General features: G+C 39.9%; 1 protein-coding gene across 2 annotated transcripts in view; it reads left to right on the top strand.

Annotated features, from left to right (window-relative positions):
• The window catches only part of ITFG1 (integrin alpha FG-GAP repeat containing 1), an 82819-nt gene that overhangs the window by 35553 nt on the left and 33929 nt on the right, over positions 1 to 13337 (top strand). For both annotated transcript variants that reach the window (XM_061469318.1, XM_061469317.1), the window contains exon 10: positions 5812 to 5984. In XM_061469318.1, the coding sequence (XP_061325302.1) occupies positions 5812 to 5984 (173 nt within the window). The remainder of the gene's footprint in view (positions 1 to 5811; positions 5985 to 13337) is intronic.

Raw genomic sequence — 13337 nt, 5'->3', positions numbered from 1 at the left:
TATAATAAAGTTACAGTTTATGATAACTTAATATTTGTTTGATGCCTGAAAAATTATTTTTTCTAAATTCATGTTTAGCAGTGTGAATGTAAAGGCCAGGGTGTCCTATAAAGTACATGCTTATAGTTGACAGCAAAACCCACTATAGTGTACTTAGAATCATACAGTAGAATCATAGAATAGTTAGGGTTGGAAAGGACCTTAAGGTCATCTAGTTTCACCCCCCTGCCATGGGCACGGACACCTCACACTCAATAAACCATGTCACCCAAGGCTCTGTCCAACTTGGCCTTAAACACCACCAGGGATGGAGCATTCACAGCTTCCATGGGCAACCCATTCCAGTGCCTCACCACCCTGACAGTAGGAACTTCTTCCTCATATCTAATCTAAACTTCCCCCGTTTGAGTTTGAACCCATTACAACTTGTAACGGGTTACAGGAATTTGTAGTGTTTGCCATACATATTTCTTCATGTCTTGTTTGTTGTGATGTCAGATAAAACCAAATTAAAATCAGTTCCATGATAGCATATGATTCATTGGGATGAAATGTGTAACAATCAGAAATACACATCTGTAGAACGTGGTTCTAAAACTTACGTTGTGGTGAAGCATGCAATGGCATGTCAGGCTTTCAAGTTGTTCCAGTAAGGTCATGTTTGATGTCTGTCATTCTGCAGTATATTTCTCATGACATCTTTAGCATAGCTGGATGGCAACTGGAAAGCCAAGCAGACCTAGGAAGATTATTTTCAGGGATGATCGTTCACCAAAGGTTTTCATTTGTTTAATTGTTTAATCTTTATGAGTATTAGAAATATCTCTGATAGATTATCTTCTTTGGATGATGGAGCAAAAGTAAGGCAAAAAAACACATGAGTGACTTCAGGAGATACAGATCTACTAACATTTCAAAAAAATGTGACTGTTTCCATAATGACAGAAGAGTTGCTGACAGATCTGAAGTAGAATCCCATGTGCTGTTTCAGGTTATGGCAGGTGTTAGGACACTTCAGGCTTCTTCTAAGTCACCTGCAACAGCTGCAGACTAATCAGCTGGATGATTCAGATCTCTCATTTACATTCTGAAAAGTGGACTGAGTTCTCCCTGAAAAATGTTTTGAAGTCTGTGATACTTACTGTGGAAAGTCTGCGTGCTATGATATTCTTAGAGGTGACTAACGTTTCTTCCAGTTTTCCAAGTATTCAGTATGATTCTTCCTTTGTTTCCTGAAGCAAACAGCAATATTTTAGTCACTTCACTGGAGGGCTTCTTTATGGCTTGATGATTCTTATAACCTTTCTTTGTACAATGGAAAGATTATAGCTTTATTCCTCTTCTAAATCTAGCAGCTCTGAAGTAGAACACAGTGGTACATCCTACAGCAAATCACAGGTCTTTATCATGTTGCTCTCCAGGCTAGAGAAGTTTGTGACAGCACTGTCCTGGGTTCAGCAGTAGCAGTCACGTTTCTCCTCCTTGGTAGCTGGTGCAGTGCAGTGTTTTGACTTTCGGCTCGGGAACAGAGCTGATAGAGATGTTTTGGTTTGGCCAAGGACTTTGTGAGCCTCATGCTCTGCCAGGGAGGAGGGGAAGCTGGGAGGAAGCAGAGACAGGACACCTGACCCAAACTGACCAAAGAGCTATTCCATACCACAGCACGTCATGCCCAGGATGTAACTGGGAGTTAGCCGGAAGGGCTGGGAGACTGCAGGGTTGGAGGAGGTATCGGTCGGAGCTTGGTCGGGCTTGGGGAGGGGCGAGTTATCGGTCAGCAGGTGGTGAGGTGTTGTATTCTGTTCCCTTGTTATTTCCTTTATCATTATTATCATTGGTGGTAGCAGTAGTGATTTGTGTTATACCTTAGTTCTTAAACTGTTCTTATCTCAACCCGTGGGAGTTGCATTCTTTTTGATTCTCCTCTCCGTCCCTCCGGGAGCAGGGGGAGGGCAAGAAAGGGGGGGAAGTGAGCGAACTAATTACCTGACTGGGTTTAAACCACGACAAGCACTGATTATCAGCTGCAGTTGGTCAGTGTTAGAAGTTTGTCCTTGTTCCTGTGCAACAGTTTAAGGGCTATCAGAAGCTGGTGGAGGGGAGGGGAGACTCCAGCTGCAATTTCATAAATCTCAAGATTCTACAGGATCATCTCATTGTTTCCAAGTTGCTCATTTTCTCAAAGCAGCTATGGGCCTCTGAGACACATTCCAACATCAGAAATACAACTTTTACTGCTCTGGTTACCTTTTTCTGGCTAAATCAGTGTTTTAGATTGTTGTCTTCTGGGCTTGAGCTCCATAAATTAATGTTGTGATACTGATGTATAGATAACTTAGTTTGGTTTTATGTGATAGTAGCTGCTCAATTGCATATGAATTTCAGGGACCTTCATAAGCACCAGAAGCCTAATGCAGCCTGAAATCAGAGGATTTCTTTATGTGCAGCTGAACTGCAGTGCATGTGTACCGTAGAGCAGGAGCCCCCAGGGAAAAGGACTTCTGTTGCCGTGGCCAGTTTTTTCTGGCCACTCTTGATACTCATTGCCCTATAGGATGGCAAAGCGTTCGTCATAGAAAGGAGGAGAGACCCTGACATTTCCGGAAAATGTATTGGCCAAGAAAGGACTACCAGTCTCCAAATGCATGCTGATTTGCAGCTGGCTCCCTGCCCAAGTTAGGTGGTCTGGAAGAGGGAAGCTGGCTGGGTGGGGTTTTGTGCTTCATAGGATTTTAGCCATAATTTAAAAATTGGGGTGTGTTAATTCCACAGTTTTGGATCAAAGACCTACTGAAAGGCTTTAGAGCAAGGCTTTTATATATTTCCTAATGTCTAGAAGAAGGTGGAATGAAAGAAATAAGCCATTTTCAAGTTCAGTAGGGTGAGTGCAACAAGCTTTAAATTTTAATCCAGTACCTGAGAGTTTTTTCAAAATGAAAATGACCCTGTTTTCATAGGGCAATAAAGCATTTTTTTCTCTTCTATGTCTTGAAAAACAGGTAGTTTTTATTTTTTAGGCTTGTTCTAAAACAAGAGTTGGAAAACAAATTTTAAAGCAGTGAAGACTTTTTTTTCTTATTTTAGCCTACAAAATCATTAATTGAAGGATTAAAAATACGTATATAAATCTTATAAATAACATCAGTGGTGCTATGCAATTAAATTTTACAGAAAGGGAGGAAGTATAACTTTTCTCTAAATTTTATGTGTTCATTTAAATTTTCCTTTTGATACACTCGTTCCATTTTTCCGTATGTTTTTGCATCTTATCTAGGTAATAGAAATCATATGATCAGAAAACAGCAAAAATAGCTTTGTGTGTCCTCATTATACCCACCTATTTATATCTTATAGTAAAAGGAAAAAAATTAGTTTTAGTCTCTTTGCTATTAAAATGATAACAGCAAACATGAACCCTAAAGTAATTGTCTGGATTATCAAATACGAAAGAAGTAGGATATTTATATTATTGACAAACATACTTTTGTTTTTTGCCTTCTGTACTGAAATGTATGTCCTGAGGCACATGAACAATCACTCTTGCATTACATTGCACACGATTACGTTATAGTGCTATTTATAAAATATGCAGAATGAGTTTTACCAAACATGTGGGTTACTCTGAATTTAAACTCTCAGAGTAAGTTACTAGAGCATGCTCTGGTTGCACATCGAACAAGAATGATATTTTTAAAAGGTTCTACAGCTGCAGTTGTAAGTCCCACAACCGGTTCATGGGATGGATGAGCCTTATTCTGAAGTATGCAGAGTGATGATGCTTGGTTGCAATAGGGGATGTTTCTGTTTTGCTCACCCATTGTTTTGTATATTGTAGACTTGATGACTGTAAATTGCCTTCTATGAATCACTCTAAGTAGAGTAAAAACAGAATACGAATTCAAATTTATGCCTAAAAACTATTTTTCCTTTAAAATAGTGTTACCTTACATGGGAACATTTAGAAAGTATATGATGGATATAATTGGATTTCAATGCAATGACTATGTGAATGGTACCGTGTAAATCAAGACCTGTATTATATTTCATGGTTCTGATTTCAATCAGTGTTTTTCAAAAATTACAGTGGTTTGCAATAATACTGTTTCATCTGTCTTCTGCATGACAAGTAAGCGCTAAGAAATCTAACCCTTTGAAAAATTTCCCTTGGGTTAAGAGTCTTTTCCTTATTTTGTGTTTCTTAGACTTTTCCAAACCTTCAGCAGCTAGCAGTAACTACATGGGCATGCGGGGGGGGGGGGGAAGGTGAAAGGGTAAAGTATGTTTAGTTTCAGCTTTAAGTTTTCATCAAGTGTGGTGTAGGTCATTACTGCAACTGAGATGCCACCACTCACATAGGCAGACATGCAGTAAGTATAAGCAGTGTCTGGCAGGACTGGTCCAGGCTTCTAAGCCATGTGTGATACCCAGAGGTGACCTTAGCATACTTCAACAACTCTGCAGGCTTCTCTAATACACACATGGCTGTAGGTAATCTCAAAGGACCAGTCCAAGTCTCACACATTCCTGCCATATGGCAGAAGTGGTGTTGATTACTGAACTGTGTTAGTAAGGGGGTCTTTCCACAGCAGGCAACCATGCTGTCAGGGATCTCATTCTGGTTCCTGAAATAGCTAAATTAAAGCTTGGATAAAGAACATTTAAGATGCTCTAAGTCTTTTGATGCTGGTGATAGTGGTCCTTTAAGATGGCACCCTTCTGTCCTTTTGAAGGCATTGTGAGTTAATTGACATATAAAACTACTTCTGGTTTTAAAAATGGCACTGATTTTTTCCATAGCATTGAAATGTTAACCCTGGTACTTTGGATTCATACCAACTCCTAAAATTACTTTTGATTTTAATTAAGATAAATTGCTGTTTAGCACTTCTTCAGCACTTAGTGGAAAGTAAGTGCAGATACATTCTGTTTCTTGTCCTGGAGAAATTATACTTTGCATTTCTTTTGTACTTTTGTACTTTTTTTGTACTTTTTGTATTCTCAAATCTTGAACCATGGGGGACAAAACTGGATGCAGAATCCAGATGCAGACTAACAACTGCCAAACAAAGAAATGATGACTTGCCTCAACCAGCAGGAGTATAGGCAGCAGTTACAGTGTGGTATGCTCTTATGCTGTCATAGCTGCCACGCTCAGCTTTAGCTTACTGCTCACCAGGACCTGGGCATCCTTTTTAGGAAAGCTATCCAGCTGGTGGGTCTCCAGCCTGTACTGTTTATGGCGATTTACTCCCCTGTACTGGATTTCCTTTACTAACTGTTATGAGGTCCCTTTTTTCCCATTCTTACCGTTCTGAATGGCCATCTGCTCCTGAAGCATATTGGTAGTATCCCCCAGTTTGGTGTTGTCTACAAATTTAATGAGGGTGAACCCCCTCTCCAGCTTTAATGCTGCCTATTGCTTGCCATTCAAGGAAAAATTATGGGACTTGTGATTTGGCCTTACCTATACTTGAGGATTAGTATAGATTGCAGGCAAACCTGAATTTCACTGAAGTTATTCCTGAATATTTCCATACACTGGACACATTTCAAAACACAGGTCCTTTATTCTTACAACCTTTTTTTTTTTTTTTTTCCTGTTCTCGAATAGAAAAAACTTCAAATCATTTTTTTCATTTGGTACCAGAGCTAGGAAATAATCATTATTTCCACTTTGGAAATTATTGAATGGTTAAGAATCCTGATGCAGTGAATATATGTCTGCTGTTTTAAAAAGAACTAGGTTGTTTAAATGAAGAAAATGGATTTCTTTTCCTAGCTGGGTTTTTTTTTTTTTGTTTTATTTTACAGTGGATTCCAGTCTTGCAAGACTTCAGAAATAAAGAGACACTCTGGGGCTTCGTACCATATCAAAGTGACAAATCTTCAACAGAAACTTCATTTCCAATTACACTTCATATTGGAGATTACAATATGGATGGCTACCCAGATGCTCTTGCTATACTAAAGAACACATCTGGAAGGTAGAGTATATGTAAACCTAGAAATAAAGATTATCAAATACATGTTCAATCATCTATCATACAAATTACTAATTTTAGTGCATCTTGTTCACTTTATCTAGTGAGCATGACTTTTGATCTCTGATAACTGTTTTATTTTTAAAAAGGTATGCATTTACAAGGTATATTCTGAATGCATAATTGTATAGGCTTGAACTGGGACTCTTGGCAGGGAATCACACCAGGGAGTGGAGTATGAAGTACCATTTTGGCCAGTCATCCTGGATAATAGGAGATGATTATCTCTTTCCTTTCCCAAATCATCTGTATAATCCTGACTTCTGCTTTCAGTGTTGACTAGTAACACTGGTTGCTGAGAGCTGGGGAGCCTGCTCCATGCTGTCACATGGAGTGAACACCAGCTGTTGACTACTGAAAAATGCAATAGTGTTTTGCCCCTTTTGAGAACCAGGGATTTTAGACATACCTAATAACTCACCAGTGATATTATATCATTCAAATTTAACTGAAATAAATACACTTACCCCTCCCCCTAAAAAAAGGGGAGGGGGAGAAGCTTCTAATCTTTCCTGTTGAATTTGTCAGTGTAATCTTTCTCCTTCTTTCATCTGTCTTCATTACTTTTTTTCCCAATACTTTGTATTGCTACCTTCTTGTGTTAGGTAGGAGAGAACATGCAGTGATGTTTACAGGGAGGCTATTGTACACTGCGGAGTTAGTGATCCACATAACAGTTGACCTGAGTAGGTGCACACCAGTGCTATTATGCACACACCACTTGCCTGCAGGACAGACTTAGGTAGCTGATCAGAATGGAGAAACCTGTAGGCAGGCAGCTCTGGCTTGGCACCTGGTGATGATACCACTAGAATGTCCTTGTCTCTACCTTAAAGTGAAGCAGCATGTTTTCATGTGAACATCCTTTTGCTTGACAGTAGAAATGATGAATAGACTTGTTTACTTCTAAGAAAAACTTGAAAGAGCTCTAGAGACCATAGCGCCAGTAAACCTCACTCCCTACAGACAGGATACGTGCAGCATGCCATGCCCTGACTCAGGGTCTGCTTGATGGTGCATAAACTGGGTTTTCCAGGATCTGAAGAGATATAAAGTTTGATATGGTATCTCCTTTTTTTTAATCAATACCTTATGGAATCTTAACATTGTCTTTACTGAGATCTATGACAGATATTTGTGCTAGTGTATTAAAAGGCAAAATAGGTCTCTTACACGTGTATTTATTATATTCCTCTGTATGGTATTTTTGGTAAGCTTGAATGCAGGTTCATAGTTTGAATGAATAGTAAGAAAAACAGTATATAGACAGAATTTAGATGCTGAAGTTAAAGAAGTCATTACAGATTCTCTAGTGGTTGCCTAAATATTAATCACCCACAGACATTTTTGTATTAAGAGTTCTTCCAATACCCATATCTGAAAATGACCCAGTTTGAAGAGCCACATGCTGATATTCAGCCTACATGATGTGATTCGGAGACAAGGCAGTGAGCAGCTGAGCTCTGTCTCTGTACTTCTCAGCCTGAAAATAACTAGCACAGCAGCTGTTTGTATTCTGATACAGCAGAGGAGAAGGGGGTGTTATGTGAAGTTAAGCACTGGGGCCCTGAATGTCAGGTTTTTACTCCGTAGCCTTGTGCAATTAGGAGGTTGCATCTCCTGTTCAGCAGTCATTGCATAAAGACTGTAGACTGTCTAACGAGCAGACTAGAACAAAAGTCCTTCTTTTTCCATAGAATACCAAGACATCTAAACTATAACATTGTTCTTATCTTTTTTTTTCCGAAGCCCCACAAATCTTGGTTTGAGCTGTACTATAGGCTATTTTTAAGTGTGTACCCTGATAGCAAGTACACTTTGGAAAGACTTTGTGAAGATTCATAGAGTTCAGAAATTTATTTCATTTATTTTATCTTTTAAGATTCTTAGGAGCCTCTCTCCTCTGCCTGGCGTATAAACATGGCCGTGTAATATTGTGAACATTTAGTTTGTAAATAGTTACTCCTATAAAAGGCCAGGAAGTTACCTATGCCTTGTTGCAATGAAATACTGTGATGCACTCCTTGCTTCAGAAATTGTTTGTTTATTCAGTGGGTGCAACTTGAAGTTATTTTGAAAATTAACTTCAGAGTGGAGTGACATAGTAAGGCATAAGGGCTGAAGGTACTGGCAGATGGTTTGACAAGGTGTTAAAGAGAGCTGAGGAAGTCTGCAAAAAGAGAAGTAAATGAAAAATTAAGAAATACATTGCACGTTAACATGGTGTATTTCCAGTATTTGTAGAAAAGTAATGGAAGCAGATTCTTTGTACTTTGGGATGGGAGTGAAAATCACAGTTTTTGCACCCGCTGTGAAATGTCACTTTCAGATTAGTATTAATTCATTGTATCTGAGAAACTTAAGGAGATACTTTCTTTCACAACGTGTAACTGGGTCACAGATTGAAAAGAATTAAAACAGTGTGGGAATTAAAAGCTCCACTTAAATTAGAGCAAATTAAAATGAAAACCTTATTTAATTAATTTTAAACACTTCTGGATCAAGCTGCTTCTTTCTTTCTCTGAAGCCTTTCATGCTACATCTACAGCCTTAATTTCAGTGATTGATTATGGTGATTAAATGATAAAAGCATTTTTCTGAACTCTTGACCTTAATCTGCGCTATAGTCGAGGAAGCCTAGCTTCTAGTTGCCATCTGTAACTTAAAGAAATTAAAGGAGGCAGAAACCATTTTATTCCTTTGAAAATATATATGACAATGGAGAGATGACGAGATGGTCGAATTCAAGATCCTCAGGACAGTGAGAAGAGTGTGTAGCAAGCTCACTGCACTGGACTTCAAGTGAGAAGACTTTGGCCTCCTCAGGAACCTGCTTAGTAAGGTTCCATGGGATATAGCCCTAGAGGCCAGGGGTGCCCAAAACTGTTGGTTGATATTCAAGGATCACCAGCTACAAGCTCAAGACTGTTGCATCCCGACTAGAAGGAAGTGCAGCAGGAGGGCCGGGAGACCTCCATGGATGGATAAGGAGCTGCTGAAGAAACATCGAAGGAAAAAGAAAGGGCTTATAAAAGGTGGAAGCAAGGACAGACAGCCTGGGAAGAATACAGGAATGTTGTCTGGGAAGCTAGGGACCAGATTAGGAAAGCTAAGGCTCAGTTAGAATTAAACTTAGCTAGAGGTATTAAAGATAACAGGAAGGGATTCTACAAGTACATAGCAAATAAAAAACAGACTAGGGAGAATGTAGGTCCCCTCAGGAAGTTCTCAGGAGAACTGGCTACACAGGATTTGGAGAAGGCTGAGGTTCTGAATGACTTCTTTGCCTCGGTCTTCACTGGCTAAGGCTCTGACCAAACCACTCAAATCTTGAACGGCAGATGCAGGGACTGTGAGAATGAAGACCTTGCGCCCACTGTAGGAGAAGAACTGCTTCGAGACCATCTTAAAATCTGAATGTGCACAAGTCCGTGGGTCCTGATGAGATCCATCCGCGGGTCCTGAAGGAGCGGGCAAATGAAGTTGCGAAGCCGCTGGCCATCATATTTGAGAAATCATGGCAGTCTGGTGAAGTTCCCAACGACTGGAAAAAGGGAAATATAACCCCCATTTTCAAGAAGGGGAAAATGGATGACCCGGGGAATTACAGACCAGTCAGTCTCACCTCTGTGCCTGGCAAAATCTTGGAGCTGGTTCTCCTGGAAGGCATGCTAAGGCATATGAAAATCAACAAGGTGCTTGGTGACAGCCAGCATGGCTTCACGAAGGGGAAATCCTGCCTGACCAATTTGGTGGCCTTCTATGATGGGGCTACAGAACTGATGGACGGGGTAGAGCAGTTGATGTCATGTACCTGGACTTGTGTAAAGCGTTCAACACTGTCCCACACAACATCCTTGTCTCTAAATTGGAGAGACATTGGTTGGGTAGGTGGACCACTTGGTGGATAAAGAACTGGCTAGATGGCCGCACACAAAGAGTTGTGATCAATGGCTCAGTGTCCAGTTGGAGACCAGTAACAAGTGGCTATGACATGATTGTGAGGTGGGCTGATGCCAACCTTATAAAGTTCAACCATAACAAGTGCAAGGTTCTGCACCTGGGTCAAAGCAATCCCAGGCACACCTACAGGCTGGGCAAAGAAAAGATTCAGAGCAGCCCTGTGGGAAGGACTTGTGGGTGATGGTCGATGAGAAAATGAACATGAGTCATCAGTGTGTGCTTGCAGCCCAGAAAGCCAACCGTATCCTGGGCTGCGTCAAAAGCAGCATGACCAGCAGATCGAAGGAGGTGATCCTGCCTGTCTGCTCTGCTCTTGTGAGACCCCACCTGGAGTATTGTGTGCAGTTCTGGTGGCCTCAACATAAAAAGGACATGGAACTGTTGGAACAAGTCCAGAGGAGGACCACTAGGATGATTAGGGGACTGGAGCACCTCTCATATGAAGATAGGCTGAGAAGGTTGAGGCTGTTCAGCCTGGAGAAGAGAAGACTGCGTGGAGACCTCAGAGCAGCCTTCCAGTATCTGAAGGAGGCTTATAAGGATGCTGGGGAGGGACTCTTCATTAGGGACTGCAATGACAGGACAAGGGGTAACGGGTTAAAACTTAAACAGGGGAAGTTTAAATTGCATATAAGGAAGAAATTCTTTCCTGTAAGGGTGGTGAGGCACTGGAATGGGTTGCCCAGGGAGGTTGTGAATGCTCCATCCCTGGCGGTGTTCAAGGCCAGGTTGGACAGAGCCTTGGGTGAGATGGTTTAGTCTGAGGTGTCCGTGTTCATGGGGGGTGAGGGGGTGTGGAACTAGATGATCTTGAGGTCCTTTCCAACCCTAACTATTCTATGATTCTGTAATATGATTAAAATCAATTATGCTTTCAGCACAATTCAGGAAAGCACTTTCAGATCAAATCCTTAAAAATATCTACAAATCACTGAAATAAAGATATGATAGGATTAATATTAGCTTATTGTCCTTCCAGGTGAGTAAGTCAGTCAAATTGTTAATAATGTGTGTAATGTTCTGAGAGCAAGGAGACATTCTTAACAGCCACACAACAGAAAAAGTCTCACTTGTGGATGCAAGTGTTGTGGGGGTTTGAACCCAGAGACTCAAGACATCACTCAGCAGGTGAAGATGCTAAATTTGCAGTAGATTTTTATATATTTATCTCTCTATTATATATCTCTTTAACTTCTGACTTGGGATCAGGTCAAAATCTGAACATTAGAATTCTAGTCCGCAGGTTTTTCTTCAGGCTAGATTCATAAATGAATTTTTCTTTCCTCAGTTTATGACTGTATTAGAAATCATGTAGGTACATAGAATAACAATAGGTAGAGGGATTTTATCAATAGTTGATTCATCTAATTGCATTTATTTTTTCACACGCTGGTTTTAAATTGACTTTAGTAAACAATGTAAGTCTAAGCACTGCATGTGAGTTTATAAATACCTATCTTTGTCACACCTGATTAAACAGAACAAGTTTTGTTTAACTCCTTGTTTCCAAATTAGATGTAATAATGGTTAATACTCTTGCATTGCAAACATGTAATTTAAGGAAGCTTTTTTTTCCAGTTATGCTTTTATTCAAAGGAAATGTTTTTCACTGTAAAGTAGTGGTAAAGTTAGAGATACAGTATCCTCTCTGACATTGCTGATAAATAACAGTAAAGAATAAAACCTGGAGATAACAGACAACTGGATATGGACACTTGAATGAAAAACTTGGAATGTAATAGACTTCTAGACAGTTTTCCAAGTATTCGTGCTCAGTTTTCAATTAATGTATATGTGTTAATCATTTATATGGGTATACTTGAAAGGACTCTTGACCAAATTATGTCCTCCTAGATCATTGTTCATTGTTCCTTGTCAGATATAAGGTTTGATACAGAACGTCTTTTAAATGTAGGATTGATGAGCAAATCTTGTAATTGAGTAAATCTAAAAGAAAGAGGCAAAATAAATTATTCTGAATGCCTGGAGTAAGATATTAGTCATGTAGATGTCCCTTGTATAACTGTAAATGAACTAGCCTAAAACTGACAGAATAAGAGATGTATGAAATGAAGCAGTAAATATTTAATTCTAATTGCAGAGAAACATGTTAAAATGAAGCTGAAATAAGTCTTCAGTCTTTGGTGTTAAGCCTTGCCTATAGTTATTCAGTCTTATTAAATGTGGCTTTGCTGCATAGATGACTTCATCAGAAGGTTTCAGATTGTAAACAACTCTATTGAGCATCACTCATGAGTTTTGTGGGATAAAGTTATGCAGGTAGTACATAAAATTTAGCTGCCACTGTGTATATATTGGTCTGTACACCATGCAAACAGCATGTTACTAGTGATATGCTAGTCTTAGTTCAGAGTTCTTTTACTCTGCCTCTTCTCAATATTTAAGGTGATGTACTGTTGCACATTCTTCTAGCACTCCAGCATTGATTTTAAGATTTTACCATTGCAGCCAAGTATGGTTTTGTGTTTTTCTGTAGACTTTCAGGGACATTTTGTCATTTAACGATGCTCATCATTTTCATTGTTACAAGGAGATTTTTTTCTTTTATGATGATGTTAATCTTTAAAATTTGGTTCATAATAATAGGTCATTAACTTGCCCTTGGTAATTGTAGAATTTAGCAGAAATAAAACATGGAGGTAGATACTTTGAGTCTAGTGATGCTTGTATAAGCCCTAAGTAACACAAGGACTCAACTGCAGATCAAAGGCCAAAGGCAGATGTTGGGAGTTCTTCCAGGAAAGTACTGAATACCTGAGAAGGCAGCAAACAGCTTATTTCTCTTCCCTCTGCAAACAGTACGGCATTGCAACTGCCCCTGTTGGTTTCTGGTTTCCATTACTATTCATGTTGTGGTTTAAACCCAGCCTGTTCATCACATTCAGAATCATGCAGCCACTTGCTCACTCCTCCCTACTTTCTTCCCCAACTCCCAGAAGGATGGGGAGTGTCCTGGGTTCAGCAGTAGCAGTCATTTTTCTCCTTCTTAGTAGCTGGTACAGTGCTGTGTTTTTGACTTTCAGTCTGGGAACAACACTGATAACACGGATGTTTTTACTTGTTGCTCAGTAAAGTTTACTCTGACCAAGGACTTTCTGAGTCTCATGCTCTGCCAGGGAGGAGGGAAGCTAAGAGAAAGCAGAGACAGGACGGCTAACCCAAAGTAGCCAAAGTTACAGCTATACCACATAGCCGTAACTATACCACCATACCACAGCACGTCATGTCCACTATAAAAAACTGGGGGCAATTACCTGGAAGGGCTAGATCACTGCTTGGGTCAGGTTGGATATCGGTTGGCGAGTGGTGAGT

This window comes from Pezoporus flaviventris, unplaced genomic scaffold (assembly GCF_033815535.1).
Source record: "Pezoporus flaviventris isolate CSIRO_AGI_PZ_B2104156 unplaced genomic scaffold, CSIRO_AGI_Pfla_v1 ptg000056l, whole genome shotgun sequence".
In the NCBI taxonomy this organism is placed as follows: Eukaryota; Metazoa; Chordata; class Aves; order Psittaciformes; family Psittacidae; genus Pezoporus; species Pezoporus flaviventris.
This window is presented reverse-complemented; position numbering and strand designations above follow the sequence as displayed.